The sequence below is a fragment of the Pleuronectes platessa genome, chromosome 15 (genome assembly GCF_947347685.1).
Source record: "Pleuronectes platessa chromosome 15, fPlePla1.1, whole genome shotgun sequence".
Lineage (NCBI taxonomy): Eukaryota > Metazoa > Chordata > Actinopteri > Pleuronectiformes > Pleuronectidae > Pleuronectes > Pleuronectes platessa.
The window spans coordinates 12684383-12701836 of NC_070640.1; the positions used below are offsets into that span (position 1 = coordinate 12684383).

At 41.9% G+C, this 17454-nt stretch overlaps 3 protein-coding genes across 5 annotated transcripts; 2 read left to right on the plus strand and 1 right to left on the minus strand.

Annotated features, from left to right (window-relative positions):
• The first annotated feature begins 840 nt into the window (after window positions 1-840).
• On the plus strand, window positions 841-1417 carry gng8 (guanine nucleotide binding protein (G protein), gamma 8). Its single transcript, XM_053441703.1, has 2 exons — window positions 841-924; window positions 1289-1417. Exons 1-2 carry the CDS (start codon window positions 841-843, stop codon window positions 1415-1417), a joined length of 213 nt encoding a protein of 70 aa, XP_053297678.1.
• A 568-nt stretch (window positions 1418-1985) lies between these two features.
• On the plus strand, window positions 1986-9055 carry tmem45b (transmembrane protein 45B). 2 transcript variants are annotated; one of them, XM_053441700.1, is made up of 6 exons: window positions 1986-2118; window positions 5142-5340; window positions 5429-5641; window positions 5744-5928; window positions 6112-6254; window positions 7669-9055. In XM_053441700.1, exons 2-6 carry the CDS (start codon window positions 5151-5153, stop codon window positions 7778-7780), a joined length of 843 nt encoding a protein of 280 aa, XP_053297675.1. In that variant the 5' UTR covers window positions 1986-2118; window positions 5142-5150; the 3' UTR covers window positions 7781-9055. The 2 variants fall into 2 exon arrangements, with proteins under 2 accessions (XP_053297675.1, XP_053297674.1); XM_053441699.1 differs by lacking the exon at window positions 1986-2118 and adding an exon at window positions 3093-3245.
• On the minus strand, window positions 7913-16464 carry nfrkb (nuclear factor related to kappaB binding protein). 2 transcript variants are annotated; one of them, XM_053441698.1, is made up of 26 exons: window positions 16390-16464; window positions 15892-16029; window positions 15603-15804; window positions 15357-15484; window positions 15107-15278; window positions 14824-14928; window positions 14663-14736; window positions 14503-14587; window positions 14209-14404; window positions 13842-13953; window positions 13625-13751; window positions 13453-13530; window positions 13293-13369; window positions 13154-13200; window positions 12929-12989; window positions 12655-12829; window positions 12446-12552; window positions 11753-11876; window positions 11503-11582; window positions 11225-11421; window positions 10834-11104; window positions 10584-10745; window positions 9761-10465; window positions 9161-9267; window positions 8743-8878; window positions 7913-8633 (listed from the first exon to the last, which is right to left on the minus strand). In XM_053441698.1, exons 2-26 carry the CDS (start codon window positions 16015-16017, stop codon window positions 8493-8495), a joined length of 3795 nt encoding a protein of 1264 aa, XP_053297673.1. In that variant the 5' UTR covers window positions 16018-16029; window positions 16390-16464; the 3' UTR covers window positions 7913-8492. The 2 variants fall into 2 exon arrangements, with proteins under 2 accessions (XP_053297673.1, XP_053297672.1); XM_053441697.1 differs by having other exon boundaries at window positions 12929-12992.
• Window positions 16465-17454: the final 990 nt, after the last annotated feature.

Consider the following 17454-nt stretch of genomic DNA (forward strand, 5'->3'; position numbering starts at 1 on the left):
GGAAACTGCTCAAGTGAATTTATTTGTGCCGATCCATGGAAACAGCTTAGATCAGATCATGTACATCTGCATGTGCTTTGATAGTCACGCATATTGCAAAAGGTTAAATACTTGTGTTTTTATTGGCAGATAAATACGGAGCATCCTTGGTCGTTGACGAATGATGCTTTTCAATTATTGCTTTCTACGTGGTTCAGGGATTCATCTCTTGCACCAGTCTTCCCCTGTAACTGCATCAATATAACTGAGGGGAAATAAAGCCTTAATAGCAGCTCTACTTCTGCAGTTCATAACAAACATACTGTGCAAGAGCAACAAGTTATTGTGAAATGTATTTACATTCTCAGCAAGCGGATAACCCCCCATGGGGCGGGCTGCTCTGCCTCCCCTCCCCTGCTGAACTCCTTTGAGACCCTCCCTGTGCCACTTGCAGCTGAGACCCAGGGAGCAGAATTAACAAGCAAATTGAAACAGACTCTATAGAATGGCTCTCAGTAGAGCACATGCCTCCAGCAAGCGTCAACAGTTCCCTTAAATCAGATCAAACTGCACGAAATTGCACAGACTCACTGATACCAGGTCCAAGCATGTGCAAGAGCTTTTTATCCTAAAGAAAATAAAATAAAAATATCAAATCTTTCCATCACGTTTTAGTAAAATCAGTTTGGCTTTCTTGTGCGTAATCCTGGTAACAAACACACAAACCTCCATGACAGAGATACCTTCAGTACTTGGACACGCACTGTGTAATCTTGTTTGTATTTTTTATATTTCTTATCTGACAACTTAACGTTTGACATTTTGCCGCAGGCTGGCTGACTCTCGTGGGAGGGGGGAAGGATGTCCAACAACATGGCCAAGATTGCAGATGCTCGGAAGACTGTAGAGCAGCTGAAACTGGAGGTGAACATAGAGAGGATGATGGTGAGTCAGTGAGTCACCGAAGTACCCGGCCAAAATATTGTCTAAATATTTAACAGATCACTTCAGGTTGTTATGGAGTACTAAGATTCAAAATAATCTAAAAATGACATGCATATACTTGGCAATCTATTTTATGTATTTTAAAACTTGTACCTTCTCAAAAGGAGTATATATTTAACAGGTCACGTATGTTCCAGCAAACAAACACATTCCAAGTAATTTATTTAAAATGTATATATTGGCCCATTACAGCTATTGTGTTTCAAGAGTAAAGATATCAAACTAAAGACGACAGATGGGCTTTAAGTTAATTTTCTCCTCTTTGATACATGAACACATTTGAAAACAAATTATTTTTCTACAGGTATCCAAGGCAGCAGCCGATCTGATGGCCTACTGTGAAACCCACGCCAAAGAGGACCCCCTGGTGACACCCATGCCTTCCTCTGAGAACCCGTTCAGGGAGAAGAAGTTATTCTGTGTAATACTATAACCCCTCACATTCACGAGACAAAATAATGAATGTTCCTTTCAATGAGTTCCGTGTCAAATTTAATGATAAAAACCAAAAGAAACCCCCTTTTTTTATTATAACATTCAGTTTTGTATTTAAAGTAGCTCTTTGGTGACTGACTTCACCCGAGAGATGAGGATCAATGGAGCATGATAATGATGACAATAAAAATGGGAGCAAAGTTCTTTCCCACAGGCATGTGCTGCTGCCTCTCCTTGTGCACACAGATTAGATATTAACCCTTTCACCAAATAGTTTTTAAGCCTTGTAATCTAAAATCAAACATTTCACGATAATAATTTAATATTTGGTCACATCTCGGTATTAATGTTTTCGATTATCTTCTTTTCAGTTATCAAAGTCATCGACAGGCACAATAAATTGCAGATGTGTTGTTTACATAAGCAATAAAACATACTTTCCACTTTCCACTACACTACATGTTTTAATTTGTACCTGAACACACAACATTGCTTTCTCTCCCTGGATGTCACAGCCGTTACCAAGCAGGGACCTCCCTCGCTTTCAGAAACCAATGTAAATGATGGGTGGGGCCATGTTGTGATGTCAACACAGGTTTGAAGTGCAGGGAGCAGGTGTGCACGGTTCACACAGTCTCTGACAGCTGCTAACACTCACGGATTTCACCTGATCTCCAGAGCATTGGGGAGTTCGATAAGGTTTGTTCATTTTTGTTAACTACCTTGTAGCTGAGGGAATAAAAGAATCAGTATCACAGGTGGTATCTGTAGAGAGGACACTGTCCAGCTTGTGCTTCAGATGTGGAAAATTTGATTTTGTGAAAGTTCAGTGTTTTTTTTTACTCGAGGTGTTTACTCTCATCTCCTTTTCCTTCATGCACTGTGTGAAATTAAGTGTCGTGACATCAAGTTAAACAAGGGCAGTCAAGAAAAACTTGTTTGACCAAATGTGCGAATTGAAAAACACAACTGAGAGTCTCAGCCACTGTCATGGGAGGAGGAAGTTAATCTTCCTCATGCTGGTCAGGTTCGTAACTGAGTCGGCCACAAACAGGACAATAAAACCTCAATTTGAAGCGACTACACTAAATCCATGGATCTAGTTTCTTGTAAAAATACCTCGGTGTCACGTTGCATAACCTTCAATCACTAACACTTAAATGACTGCAACCGGCATTTCTACATCTGAGCCAGGACAGCATGCTTTAGTGCAGGTCTTGATACTTACTTTATTCCCATGGGAGCTCATTAAAAAAGGAAGGGGTGAAATTATAAGATATTAAATAAATATGAAATACAACGAGATAGTTACAAAAAATCTGACTAGAAAAGTAAGATAAGTTAATCTTTTATTTGTCCCTCGATGGTTAAATTTGGACAAGGTTTTGAATATGTTCTGCTTCGAGCTGTATTTTTTAGTGATGATTCATTCAAGTTCTACTGGTCTTCATGAGGCCTTAAATAATAAGCAGTATTTCCCTATAGACACATATGCAAACGTCTTCTTCACACTAACCACAATATTTCTGAGGCTCTTTATTCAAATATAATATCTTTATTCAAAATGTTAACTACTGGTATAATATAAATGACAATTTAGTTGGGACCCCACCCGTGACAGTGCACTGATAAGATCCCCTATAAAGAGGATGTCTCACTGTACCGGTTTTGTTGAAACTGAAGTATAACATATTTGCGGTTGTGCAGAGTGGCAGTTCCTCTTCACCAACTATCTTTGATGCGGACGAACACATTTTTTCTCATGAAGATCCATTAATCATTCCCGGGGGAAAAACGGCAAACATTTAGAAAGAAGCTACTTTAAAGTGAGTAAATATTGAGTTGGTTCTTCCGTGGAAATCCATTTAGTTGTTTTGTGTAAACTTGCTTACAAACAAACATACGGACACACAAACGATACTCCTGGGCAGAGCAGTTGATCAAGTCGTTCTTCTCAGTTGTAGACAGGCAGCTCAGTTCGCTTAGACACAAAGGATGTGGTGCGTCACATGCTCTGACTTTCAGTTTTGCAAGGCAAATGAAAAGCTATCGTCTGGGCTCAAATGTTCACCTACCTCTCTCAGCCCTTCCGTTTAGAGTGGTGTTCTCATTCGGCAACATGACTATTTAAGTTTATACATTTGACAAAAGTACAGTATACTCATAATCAACAAGTTGTGTGACTATATAATTGCACTTGGTACATGTAGGCTTTACATTCCAGAAATTTACAGACACCTCATGAATACCTCAGCGATCTTTTTGGGTTTAACCCCTTTTTCATGTCAATATGTCTGCTATGAATAAATCACAGACTCAATCACTATCCCTCCTTTACTATAGAATGAAATAGAATAATATGCCTTTATTGCACAGCTGTATAACAAAATTCTGAATAAAACAGGGATGGATATTAACAATAATAAACAACGACATATGTGAGGAAGTATGCAGTTCTGTGAACAGTATATTAGACCAGCACATTGTTTTTGTTTTTTTGCTGGTCCAAGTGTTTGTGGCTCATCGCAGGCAGCAGGTTCTGTAAATGTCCTGCAGTGAAGGTAGCTGGGTGTTTCTGTGCTGATGGGGTGACTCTCTGGAGAGCGCTCCTGTCAGCCACAGAACAGCTGGCATACCAGGGGGCTGAAGGTGAGTACGCTCTCCGCAGCGCAGCGATGGAAGGACACCAGCAGTTCTGTGGAGAGTTTAGCTTTCCTCAGTGTCTGTAGGAAGTTGAGCCTTTTGTGCCTTTTTCATCAGAGAGGTGGTTTCATCTGTCCACGTGAGTTCCTGGGAGATGTGTGTGCCTATAGGAATTTGAAGCTAGTCACTCTCTCCACTAAGTCTGTAAGGGAGCAGGTTCCTCTTCCCCTTTTCCTGAAACTGATGATCAGCTCCTTTGTTTTGGAGGAAATTAATGCTATAGGTTGTAGACAGTTTGCAGACTTCATCCCTCAAGGCAGTCTTAGCTCGGTTGTGAATCAGTCCGACCACATCTGTCATCTGCAAACTTAATGATTGCTTTGGTGCTGTGGGCTGGTGTGCAGTCGTGGGTGTAGAGGGGGTCTCTCTCTCTCTCTCTCTCTCTCTCTCTCTCTCTCTCTCTCTCTCTCTCTCTCTCTCTCTCTCTCTCTTTATAAACAGTAACGTGTATAGTAACATATTTGAGTGAGCTCATTGGCAAAAGAATGCCATTGTCGCAATTTTGACGTACACCACTAACGTCAGTTGAAAATCAAATTTGAAATGTTTATTTTACACTTACTATTAATACTTTAGGGTAAAAAGGACATCGAAATTAACTTTGCCTCAGTTTGTTCTGTAATGCGCCGCTCTCCTCGTATTGACATTTGCTAGACAGGTGGTTATTCCCGCACTTTTCACAATGCATTGTGGGAAACAATGAGTCCACTATATAAGGTGTTCACTAAACATTCGGACAGCACTACAAAAATGTGACCTTACTGTAAGGATAAGTGAGTGACAGAGCCTTTCTATTCCCAGCTGCCATTTTATTCCCCTGTCCTTTCCTTTAGCTGTCACCTGACTTGTAATCATTATATGGCTCTAAACACCATAAAATAATCAGCCTGCACTTTCACCTCATAGTAGACTCGTGTCACATTCATAGGGGAAAAAACCATTGGTCCAAAATAAAACATTGTGATTCTCTCAAATGTATGTTATTAACTGCTCTGGTGTATTTCTTGTGTTTCTTTTAGGGCTTTACGATGGCCAACTTTGGAGGACATGCCATTCCTGGTGCCTTTTTTCTGTTTTATGGCTTTTGGCTGACAGTGAAACATACTCTCCAACAATACTGGAGGAAGGGTCAGCCCAACGGAAGACAGGTTATGACACCTTTATTTAAAAAATTGGACTACATCGAAGGAGGATTCAAAATATTTGCTTCATTTGTGGGTCAGTTTTTTTTCTCTTCAATCCGTCTGCATTCGTAAACCCTCCAAATCTGCCCCTTGACTCATTTGTCTTACGTTTGTCGTCGCAGGTATTATGGTGGAACAGTTTGTGGTGGACGGGCCACACGCCCACCTGTACGACAGAGACAACAAATCGTGGGTGAAGCTGATGAACTGGCAGCACGGCACCATGTATCTGTTCTTTGGGATCTCAGGGATAGCATTGGTCACCAGCACCAGATCCAAACAGGTGCCCCCTGGCATTGACCGCCTTGCTCTCTCCATCGCTCTTTTCGTGGAAGGTAAGCTCTGAGTTTGAACTTTTGTCCTTCAGATCACCAATGAACCTCTCAGGCGTGTATTTGTGTTGTTTCCTGTGTATGACTCTCCCCCCTGTCTCCAAGGTTTTCTGTTCTACCACCATTTGCATAACCGTCCCCTCCTGGACGCCCACATCCACTCGCTGCTGCTCGTGGCTGTGTTTGCTGGGTCAGCTAGCACCATGTTGGAGGTGTTCATAAGAGACAACTTTGTTCTGGAGCTGCTCAGGGGTTGTCTGTTCATCCTGCAGGGCTCGTGGTTCTTCCAGGTGATTTACAGAAGTGCAGGAATGTGTTGAATGTGACTTGTGAATGTGTCCTTAACCACGGTACCATATAATACTATACATCTGCAGAATATTCTTCAATTGTTTTGACACCTGTCACACATTCAAACACTGTTTTTTTTAACACCTATAAGTGTAGCCTTCCAACACTGTTTGCTGTTTCAGATTGGATTTGTTCTGTACCCTTTAAACGGAGAAGAGTGGGACTTGACATTGCACAACAACGTCATGTTTGTCACAATGTGCTTCTGCTGGCACTTAGCTGTCGCCCTTCTTCTGGTCGCCGGCACAGTGTGTGTGGTTTCTTGGTAAGTTTCCCTCACCTATGAAATATTCTTACATATATTACATTACCTGCGTGTGAAAACTAAATCTGAATTATAGAATGGGCCATAGCTAGAGCCAAATGCTAAAAAGCAGGTCAACTGGACTTGGTTGAGTTTCCTGACGACGTCTCATCTCTCATCCAAGAGGCTTCTTCAGTTCTATGTACATACTGCAAACAAAACAGTCCTGACTTCCATCCCCAGGGAAGTTTAACTAGCATTCGCAATTCAGGACACATGACTCACAGGGGGCGGGTGGGTCAACAACTCCCAACGACCTGCAAACGACTCCAAACTAAACCAACAGCAGGGTGGGTCCAGCCTCTCAGCTAACCTCAACTACCCCTAAGGACCCTAGCAGTTAAATACCTGGGACTTCCATCACTCAGTTAGAACTGAAGAATCCTCTTGGATGAGAAGTGAAACGTCTTCAAGAAACTCAACCAAGTTCATTTTACCTGTTTTTTTTACTTCTTGGATATACCATGACCTGGATGACTGAGAATCTCTACAGACCTAATGCCTTAGCTACAGGTTTACACAGAGGGAAAATTACATAATATATATTTGGAACCAAACAAATCACGCAAAATGAAACTCTAATTAACCTGGACTGTAAAATGATTTAATATTTCAGCACAAGTAACCTGGATTTTGTGTATTTGTATCTTATGTGCAGGGGAAATGAGGGATAGTCACATATTCTGGGCAGGACTGGTTCATCTCAAAGTCACTTCACTTATCAGAGTGACACAATGGCTGGGAGTCAATCAAAAGAGTTGTTTACTACCACTACCCCATATTATAGTTCTGATTGTTTTATTAAGATAGACTGATATTCTATATAGTTCCCAAAACATATGGGAACCGCTGGTTTAGGCTAATCTGATTTTCCCCTTCCATTCCAGTTTAAACATTCTTTCAACATTAAAACACCAAACATTTTGAGTTTTATTCTGATCTCTGAACCCTTTGAAGTGTTTTATGGTTGACATGCATTTGAACTCTGCCTTAAGGATATGAGTCGCTATTCTGAAACCTGCATGAGACCTTTACTTTGAAGTCTTGTCATTGGCTTCCTCTGTTTTAATGATGCATTACTGCCTTTTACTCTGCAGTCATAACATACGAGCATAACACGATCATTTATATATTTGTGCACCTTCATGCATAAACTGTTAGAACATGATTTGCACATGTGAACTGAAAACCTGCTCTGCAGCAATGGTACTGGTCTATACTGGACCTCTTAAGATATTTATCTTTCTCTGCACGTTACTTTGTAGGAGGACTTTTTGGAAGTTGAGTTGAGTTAGAGAGGACAGTAGCAGAAAGTCAGTTGTGAAATGTTTGTTGTTTATATGTTTCCTAAAGTTTGCCTCTCTTGTTCCAACAGCACAGTGAGGAGATTCTCAGGAAAGGGACAGGATATAGAAATCGGAATGAGAAACACATCCTCAAGTGCAAGTTGCCAGAAAGCTTTGCTTGAAGAGTCTGATGAAGAGTGAAGGCTGTGTTTTGGTTCTTCAATTTTTTATTTAATTTTCTATGTTTGTGGTTTGTGTGTATCTCAAGCTACTGTTTGCACAATGTCGTTTAGATTTTTCTTTGGTAAAAAAGAACAAATGAAAAAACAAGAATCTATCTGTTATTATGTTTTATTTAACAACTGGTAAGGGAACTAATGATGTACAAACAAAAAACAAGTCAAACAAGTCAAAGTAAGTCCAATACACTTCACACATGCCAATATTGTATTCCATCAAACATTTAATGAAATGACAAACACAAGATTCAAGTGATAGTCATAAAGAAATTGGAAACTTGTGCCTTTGAAGGAGATTTTGGTAAAATAACCACAGAACAACAGTTATTTACAGAGTTTGTCAACAATTGAAAGGAAATTGTAGAATATCGAATCTTGACTTTTTATGATTGCAATTGTAAACTGCCTGATTTAGCCTATTTATGTTTTTATTACTTTTCCGCTTTAGCAAATAAAATTCAATAGATGAATAATGAAAGCTTCAGTCTGAACACAATAGCAATTACAGAAAAGACAGGTGTTTCTGGCTTTTTTAGAGATTGTCCAACATGGAAAATAAAGGCTTATGACAAACTGTAACAACAATGTTATCAAGTAGAATTTTCAGTCAAATCACCAAATATAGGCATGTGGGTGATGTAGTGGACCTGCGATTCACTGCTGAGCAGGTAGGATCACTGTTTAGGAGCCGGTGGGGGATCAGGTGCACTTTTGGGCGACGGTGCTGTTGTGACCACGACCGTGGAAACTGATTTCGGAGAGCCCGTGGCCATGTGCTGCTGGAGCTGCTGAGCCTGAACCGTCTGGATGCGAACCTAGAAGAAGAAAGATAGTTCACCCCAGGTGGCTCCATGTTTGTTTAAGAAGCTTTTGAGCATTTCCTTATCGCCATATTCATATATATATGACCGCATGTAATCTTACCTGTGTGGCCTGTCCTTGCTGCTGAAGCTGTTGGAACTGTTGTGCTGTGACAAAGCTGACTGGTTTGTTTCCTGCAATCAGCTTTGTGCCAGCAGGCATCGTGGTGAGGATGATGTTCCTGCCCAGGCTGCTGAGGCTGCTCAGAGAAGAGAAATGAAAATAAAAGACACAAAAAAAAAAACATGTCAGTTACATAGAAGCTGAAGAGAAATTCTGTCAAGAGAAACAGTGTGTAAATGTAGCTGCCATCACATTGACCATCAAAGCATTGAATCTCACAGAAAATTTTAATAAAATACACTGGAAATCTCTATCTTTACAGTAAAAGTAGTATTTATTCCAAAAGGAGAAGGTCTTAACATGTGTAATGTTCTCAATAAATTAACTAAGATAAATAGCAGAGGTATATGAGACTTACTTTGCGCTCAGGCTTCCTTTAACCATCGGTGTGGTCACCACGCTCTTGCTCTTCAGTGGTTGGTTGAGGACAGAGATCGGCAATGTGATTCGTGTTGGTAACTTTCCCTATGGTGAAAGAAAAGCATTGTTCCTGAGGCAATAGGAAATTTTTATTTCAGAGTTAATAATGCGATAAAAGATGCTTGGGGTAAGAGATGGTGTCATCACACAGTTTGTAAACTGAGGAAGAAGCGGATATGATCCTGATCATTAAATCTATCGTCTCTCTAGAGGAAAAGATTGAGTTAAATAAATAATCTATTCAGCGAGGCATTTGGGCACTCACTGCTTTGTGCATTAGTCTTATGATCTTTAAGTAAATATGTCTCATACTTTCAGCACAGATGTATGAAGGAAAGCAACATGAAGGAGAGTGAATGTGAAAAAATAATTGGCAACATTTAATTCCTGAAGGTTTTCATGTAAAAAGGAATATGTATAAGTTGTGAGAGTGGGAAGTGTGTGGGGTTCTTTTAGATGGGTTTTTACTGTACAATAGCCATAATCATAAAGATTTCTCATCTGAAAGAATATGTGACGGAATGAATGATTCTCTTACTGTTTGTGTAGTAACCACTGTAGCAGGGACCTGCCTCACAGTGGCAGTAGCTGCTCCTAGCGTCAGAGGTGAACAAGAGGATCCAGGAGCCACTGAGATCCCCTTGGCACCAGCTACAACGCTAGCAGCCATGGTCACCACATTAGCACAAGTGGACACAGTGATTGGTTTACTGCCAGTAGTGGTGGTCATTGTGATGGTCTGACCCTGTTTCTGAGGGATAACACCAAGCCCCGGCATTATCCGAATGGTGGCACCACCCTTGTCAGGTGACGTCACGGTGGAGAAGGTCCTCGTTTTTTGGTCGGCCGTGACAGCCAGTGTCGGCATCAGACGTAAGGCTGTTTCTCCTGCCGCCTTCAACAAGGTGGAGGTGATGTGGCTCGCTTTAGTGGTGTGTACTTCCCCTGCGCTGGAGGCAGAGGAAGGGCGGGGCGGCGTCATGTGCAGAGTGGCTGATATGCTCTTGCTGGTGGCGGTGCCCAGGAAGTCAGGGCTGAGTTTGACGGTCGCAACTGGAGATTTGGCGAGAGTCGCCATCATGTCTGGGGTTATCCGCAGCACCGTCTGGCCTTTAGAGTCTGTAGTGATGGAGGATGGCGGAAGACGTAGCACATCTTTACCCTGAATGCGCAGGTTTGTAGCAGTTATTGGAATTCCTGCTCCTCCTGCTGTCTTCATTCCCAGCTGTCCTGTGATTGACACCTGGAAAGAAAAACAAGCAAAAGACCAGACTTCAGCCTTCTTGTACTTTGAGGCTTTTGAGTTCAACTGGTAGTCGACTTAACGGATCAAATATCCCTTCTAACACAAAATGCTCCACCTGTTTGATGCTGGAGCCGGCGAGCATAGCAGGGGAACCAGGGCTGTTAGCCAGTCTTCCAGGTGATCCAGTTTGAGGTTTAGCTACAGTTACAGACAGGGTGGTTGGCACCGTGACATGACTACCCCCAGACTGAGTCCTCAGAGGCAAAGACACCACAGTCTATTGAAAAGTAAATTGATTAAACAGTTGCAATGTAAAAAACCAACACAGATATTCATCCTATGCTCAATTTAGTTATTCTGGTTACCTGTGAAATGCCCTTGGCTGACACTGACACCGGCATCCTGATCTGATGTGGGGTCTGATGGACCAGTGTGGCCTGCTGACTTCCTGCTGATGTGGTCAAACCAGCCTGAGTAGAAACTACCCGCACCTGAGGAAGGGAGCTCGCCGCCAGATGACTCACTATCCGAGCAGCGTGTTGAGACGTGACCGTGTGTGACACTGCTGGGCCAGCCTTCGTGGTGGGTAAGATGGTTCCCAGCTGAGGCAACGAAGGAGGGGACACTAGGAGAACACTGGGAGAGAGAGAGGAGGAAAACAGGGAATCACAAGAGAAGATTTAGTTTTCAAATAGCTTGGATGAAACATGGATGTACTTTATTTATTGTACAATATTAATAGATCTTGTGTCTGACCTTGGACTGGCTTTTATTGTCTCTGGGACTACAGTTTTTGTCGGCGTGGTAACTGCGCAGGGTAAGGGCGACTTGGGTGTCCCCGGTGTGTTTGGGGTGGGTGTTGTTGGAGTTGGTGACATGGGATTGGAGCCAATATCCTGTCCCGCCTCCCAACATCCAGGGGTTTTACTGCCGCCATCTTTACTTCCAGGTTTCTAAAACATAAATGGTCAATGAGATTCACAATCAGCAACTAACAGGTGCTTTTCTCAGACAGAATAGTGCAGTGGACTCACAGGTTTGGATGCAGGTTTAGGCTTCTGCTGTAGAGCTTTTCTCGCTTTTGCAGCTGCAGCTTGAGCCTGGTGGATTCGCTCTGGAGGGAGGGAAGAAAGGAAGAAAAATTGAATAAGCACTTTTTTTAACCTGGTTTGATCTTTAAGGTCAAGAAGTTATGAAATTCTAAACTACAGAGCCTAGAGTAACAAATAGTATACATCTCCTCTTCAGACTTGCTTCCACTCACAAACTTGAGTTGTTGCTTACCAAACTCCTCTTGAGTGCGATGACGGTGCAGGTAAATCCACAGTTTGCGGCCAATGTCATATTTTACACAAGGATCTTTTTCATAATGAAGTCTATCCAGGGCTCCACTGACGACTGTGTTCACCTATGTGGAAAACAAAGACCATCACTCGCAGGAAATTTCAGCATTAGGACACAGCTTAAAGGTAACAAGAGTAAAAGAAGCTCTGCAACCAGCGATAATACCTGTCCATGTTTCAACACCTGAAACTGTCTATTACAGTAGGAAGCAGATTGTGTAAACTGAATTTAGTTGCTTAATACTACAAATTAAAAACAACAATGGTAAAAATTAGAGGCAGAGATTTTTTTTCTTGGAACGATAATGAGGTGGAACTGTTACTGATAGAACGTGTTCTCAATGTTTTGCATTTACCGCTGGTGGTCCAATAGTGACTGGTAAGAACAAATCAGGAAGTGAATGCGGATGACTGCGGGTGTTTCCAAACGTCTCCGATTTTACCCCATCTACAATGCAGCCCCAAGTTTCAAAATAGAACGGGGCTAATAATGTTTCCTTTTTTTGGTGCTGATAAACTCCTATTAGTGTGAATTGCAGATGGAAACATAGTAGCACTCCTATGTTTTAAAACTAAAGTGTAAATGTAGTAGATGTAACACAGCCTGACGAAGCTGAAAGCACATCAATCACACCTGAGCACTAGTGACATCTGGAGCAAGAAACTGAGAGTCTTTCAACAGTTCACAGATCTCTGCCCTTGTTCCTTCACCATTGGGTAACCTGGCTGCTGCATCCCGCACTATGGAAGAAGAACAGGGGAAAGAAGTCAGAATTATTTTAATGCTTTCCTTTGCAAACATTGATACCCCTGAAAATATATGAGGGAAACCGCCGGTCTAACCCAGAGAGAGAATGGTGACGTATGGCGGTCGGTCCGAGCGGAGCAGCGTGTGCTCCCTGGCTTTGTTGAGAGACATCTCTTTATCGAACACTCCTTTAACAGGCCCCACCACGGATTCAAAGCCATGCATCCTGAAGGTGAAGGCTTTGTGTGGCTGGTTGTATCGCTGCTGCTCCTAATAAACACAAAAAAAAGTATGCTGTTGTAAAGAGTTCATGTCCTGGTAAAAGAGGCCAAATTTTAAGAAACAGTTATTCCAGAGGCAAAAACAAACCTGGACTTGAAACACTTGTCTTTCATCTCCAGTGCTGGGCCGCACCACATAATCCGTCGAACTGCTAGGTTAAAGACATGACACTGTTAACTAGCAGCATTGATATTAAAAATCAAAACACTTTATTATGTTAAAATAAAAAATAGCATGTCCTGCCAATCACAACTTTATATTGGACATTTACTCCTATCAACTTATCATAATTGGTAAATGACAGAATCTTACGCTCTTTGTGTGGGAGAAGTCATCTCTAACATGTCCTCACTTTCTGTCTGTGGAAAACAAAAATAGTTCGACATAAACACACCAACACAGTACAATCTATAAAGCGAGTGATAGGCAGTATTTGTAATATCTGTGCTACCTTGACCACTAAATCTTTAGAGTCCATCCACAACTGGAAAAGTGCACTGAGATCCTTCTCTGTGTCATGAACAGGGCCTGAAATACACCATGGACATTAATCTCAATCATCAGAATCCTCCCTCAAACAACAAGACCTTCATCAATCAGGGACTTCTTACCAATCCACCTCCACTGCTGAGATTCATCCGAAAACTCAACAAATGGAGCAAAGCCACTGGGGAGCGCGATCATACCATCTGATGGATTAATGTAAGAGAGTGAGTGAGTGAGTAACATGGGGTGCAAACTAGTTCTCGGACCAGTTTTCTGTGAGTGACCAACGCTACTGACCTTTAGTCTCCCCAGCAAGAAACTGCAGAGCTTGAAGAACCAAGTCAGACCAACAGGAAGCAGATGAAAACCACACGTTGAGGGAGCTGGCTGGAGAGGACTGCCACATTTGAACTTTCTCCTCCAACTGAGAATTCAAAACATTCATGTTATAATGTTATAATTGTGATCAATTAGAAATATGATAATTATGTGAGACTCTTTATTGAGTGCGTACCATTGAAGTGCTGGCAAGAGTCTCTGTCGTTAAGATGCTCTCCAACAAGCTGAAGAAGCTGACAGCTATTTCCTCAACTGCAACCGGGCTGCTCTGACACTCCTCCACAATTCTGAAATAATAACAGCTCTTTACATTAGTTATATCTAATTTACCAGGATCCTAATATATATTACACTAACAATACTGTAAAGCTGCTTTCAGACATGCACATAGATGACATTATGCAGAGGGTCTGTGAGCGGGAAACCAAATCACAGAGTTAAAGGTCCAGACATTCTCTAGAGTTTTCACCAATTGTCCAGACATTTTCTGGAGTCTCAAAAAGGCTTAAATGTTCTTGACAACAGTGTGGCATAAGACTCACTCCTCCTTGATGTGTTGCAGTGGAGTGGACGGCGTGTCTGGCAGGGAGTTGATGATGTTCCCTTGTGGAGCTGACGCCGTGTCTGTAGGTGCGAGACTTTCAAAGGGATCCTCAGATTCCACTTTTATTGTCCTCATTTTCTTTTTTTTCCTTTCATCTCTCATTTTCTTCTTAGGTAGAGACAGATCGAAGAGTACTGGGGGATAAGAAGGACAGAAATACATATTATAATCTGTGGGTCATGAGGTGATACTTTGATTTAGGTTTTCTCTTTTTTAATACTAATTTACTCACACATGTTAGACCCCTTCCGACCAATATTTGCTCTTGATAGTACATCTCCAAGATGGATATCAGAGGTCATCAAGTCCGGATGGTCCTGAATAAAACCGACCATGAGTGTTACATATGTACAAGTTAAGACTAAATGGTATGGATCTTTTAAAGCACTTACAGGCTGTCGCTTCCTCTTCTCTCGATGATTTTGCAGCATGACTTTCAAGTCTCGCTCACCCAGTTCTATTTTCTCTGTTTAGAAATAACATTTCTTTTAGCATCATTCAGTCATTCATTAGGTAAGGGCAAAGTCATATGGAAGTTGCAGAAACCACTGACCAGTACTCTTCATGTCTTGGGTAGACAGGCTGGGAAAGACTCTGAGTGAAACAGTTGGAGTTGGAGAGGACGGTGATTGTGGTGCTGCAGTCCATGACGATATGTCTACAGGCAAAAAGATAAACAAATGAGATCTGTTTAAAATAAATCTCCTTTTTTCTTACTAATGCATATTTTAATATTGCTCGTGCCTGCCACCTGAATCAACTCGTGAACTCTAATTTCAGGGAAACGCTTTAGAAATAAAAGATATTTATGAAATATCACATTTACAGGTACTGACCGTCATCATCCGATGAGGCATTGCTGTCTCCACACTCATTTTTCACCTCCTTCAGTATTCGGCTCAATCTTCTTCTCACCCTTGGCTCCCGCATTTCAGCTTGACTCTTGGCCGGCAACTTTTTTTTGGGTGGAGAGTCCAAACCATTATGAACCGCAAACTCCAGCAGCTCCTACGACAAAAGGACAAATTGAAGTACCTACTGCATGAGGGCATGTGCTTTGTACGTCAAACTTCTGGCAAAAAATACCTTCCTGGAGACGAGGATTTGCTTCAGCAGTCTGTGGTAATACTGCTGGCGGGAATACAACTGTCGCTTCTTCTGAGACTTGGCACACAGCTCCCTGTACTTGACCACCTCGGGGTTGAAGTAACCATCTGGGTTGAAATAATCGTGATCACAAAGTGTTTTATTAGTTGCATTTTTATTAATTCCTCCAGCTTAATACACATTTTAGGGTTTTGGTGAGTGAATAAATGGGTAAACAGGACCTACCTCTGAATAGCTTTTGTGCAAGATGAAGGGGATTTCCAAAGTTTAAATCTCTGTTGTTGAATAGGTCACTGATGGTGCTGTCCTGCTCTGCAACGTTGTCGTCAGGGAACTGTGGTAAAAACTGACGAAGGTGCTGCCTCTGGGAATCTGTCAGTGCGTCAGTCCAGGTGCTTTCGCTCATCACAGAGAAGAAGATGTCCGGCTGTGGAGGAACAAATGGAAACAAGAAAATGTGAATGCAACGGATATATGAACCTGCACACAGAGGTAACAAGGCAGACAAACTCACGTCCTCCAGCAGGTCCTCTGGAAGGCTGACCCTGCAGTTTCCCAGCATGCATTCCTCCGTGATTTGTCCATCGTTTTCTTCTTTTGGACCAATAGCGTCTGTGAGCATGTGTGTGAGGGCATTCATTCTTCTTCAAGTCTGTGCACACAGAGAAACCACTAAGTCAGACACATTCTCGTTTAAAGCTGCAGGTAACTCCAGCCGAGGCGTTTGTCTTCCAGTCATTCAACCTGCAAACACTGTCGGGGTTACAGCTTTGAAATAGTCAGGGGGTAAAGCAACAAACCACCAATATTAGTGAGGATTCACCAATGTCAACACATTAGCCACTTAGCGAGCTAAGCTAAGAGCGACGTTAGCAAGAGAGCCCGTTAAAGCATCTGTATTCCTCTTTGAATTATCAACGCAGACAACGTAATATACAATAACATGTATAGGCAGGTGTCGGTGATGTGACTGAACTGACACGTGGGGTGAAACACAGACAGAAGCTCTTACCTGACACTGTTTTCTGTTTCGGGAAACGAAGAGGGAACTGTTTGACGGACGGACCATTTTCTTCTTCTACCACAATGACACCGCTCAACTCGCGCGTTCTGCTGCCCTCCACAGGAAGTCAACGAATACATGGTAAATATATTAGTAAGAGTTTAAATGTTTTTACATACATCTCCAAGCAGTCAGTATTTTCAACACCGGAGAAAAACCCCAAGTGTTATTTAACACATTCAGTCCCGAACCAATGGTTGACTGCTAGTAGCTGGCTAGCCACAGCTAATGTTGCTAATAGGTTTAATGTAGCTTCTCTTACTGCATTTTCTCAAGGTGCTTTCACGTTTTTTTTTATTCCTTTAACATCGAGCTCGTAGGGGGGCTGCAGCCGTTTCTGTTGACCCAGAGAATGTGGAGCAAACCTGAAGCTCCATGGGCCCCTGAGGACCTGGGGCCCCCGGCCAGTTGTCCCCTTTGCTCAGTGGGAGGTAAACTTTAGGCTATATTAACCCATATGTTCAATGTGGTTTAGGGTTAAAGAAGTAAACTAGTTCCATGCATTTTACATTGAGAATGTTCACTTGAGATTATAATGTTTGCAGAATTTGTATTAATAATAACACAACTTAAAAACAACACAAGGTGACTTGATCCCATCTGTGCAGCACTCAGTTATATTAAACAATCAGAAACAATGTCTAAACAGATAGATTAAATCACAAATATATTGAATGAAACCCCACAATTCAAAAAGCCTGCTATGCCATTAAACAACCAGTTGAGTTTATATTTATGTGCTCTCTTTTTTAAAGTGTATTTAATTGCATTGATAATGATAATTGTCATATTCTGAAATGTAATGTCTTACTTTTGTGAAATCATTCAAACAACACAGTGCAAGACAATAGTGTAGAAATGTCCCCTATCTATAGGGACATTTGAGCCAGTGGGTCAGCTTTGTCAGCTTGCCCCACCTCTTTATGTTGCTGTAATGAACAGGGAGCAACTGTCAAACCCTCTGCCTTGTAACACAGCCTGAGAGGGGCACAGCACCAGCGCTGCCCTTCACAA

Bases quoted from the DNA above. Each gene is read 5' to 3' on its own strand.
- nfrkb (XM_053441697.1), bottom strand. From the start codon at position 16,017: ATGAATGCCCTCACACACATGCTCACAGACGCTATTGGTCCAAAAGAA. The intron at 15,485-15,602 runs GTAGGTCCTGTT...ATTTCAACCCAG, and splicing joins TGCACAAAAGCTATTCAGAG to ATGGTTACTTCAACCCCGAG. The intron at 11,422-11,502 runs GTGAGTCCACTG...TTTATGTTTTAG, and splicing joins CTAAACCTGCATCCAAACCT to AAACCTGGAAGTAAAGATGG.
- gng8 (XM_053441703.1), top strand. From the start codon at position 841: ATGTCCAACAACATGGCCAAGATTGCAGATGCTCGGAAGACTGTAGAG. The intron at 925-1,288 runs GTGAGTCAGTGA...ATTTTTCTACAG, and splicing joins TGAACATAGAGAGGATGATG to GTATCCAAGGCAGCAGCCGA.
- tmem45b (XM_053441700.1), top strand. From the start codon at position 5,151: ATGGCCAACTTTGGAGGACATGCCATTCCTGGTGCCTTTTTTCTGTTT. The intron at 5,341-5,428 runs GTCAGTTTTTTT...TTGTCGTCGCAG, and splicing joins AATATTTGCTTCATTTGTGG to GTATTATGGTGGAACAGTTT. The intron at 5,929-6,111 runs GTGATTTACAGA...TTGCTGTTTCAG, and splicing joins AGGGCTCGTGGTTCTTCCAG to ATTGGATTTGTTCTGTACCC.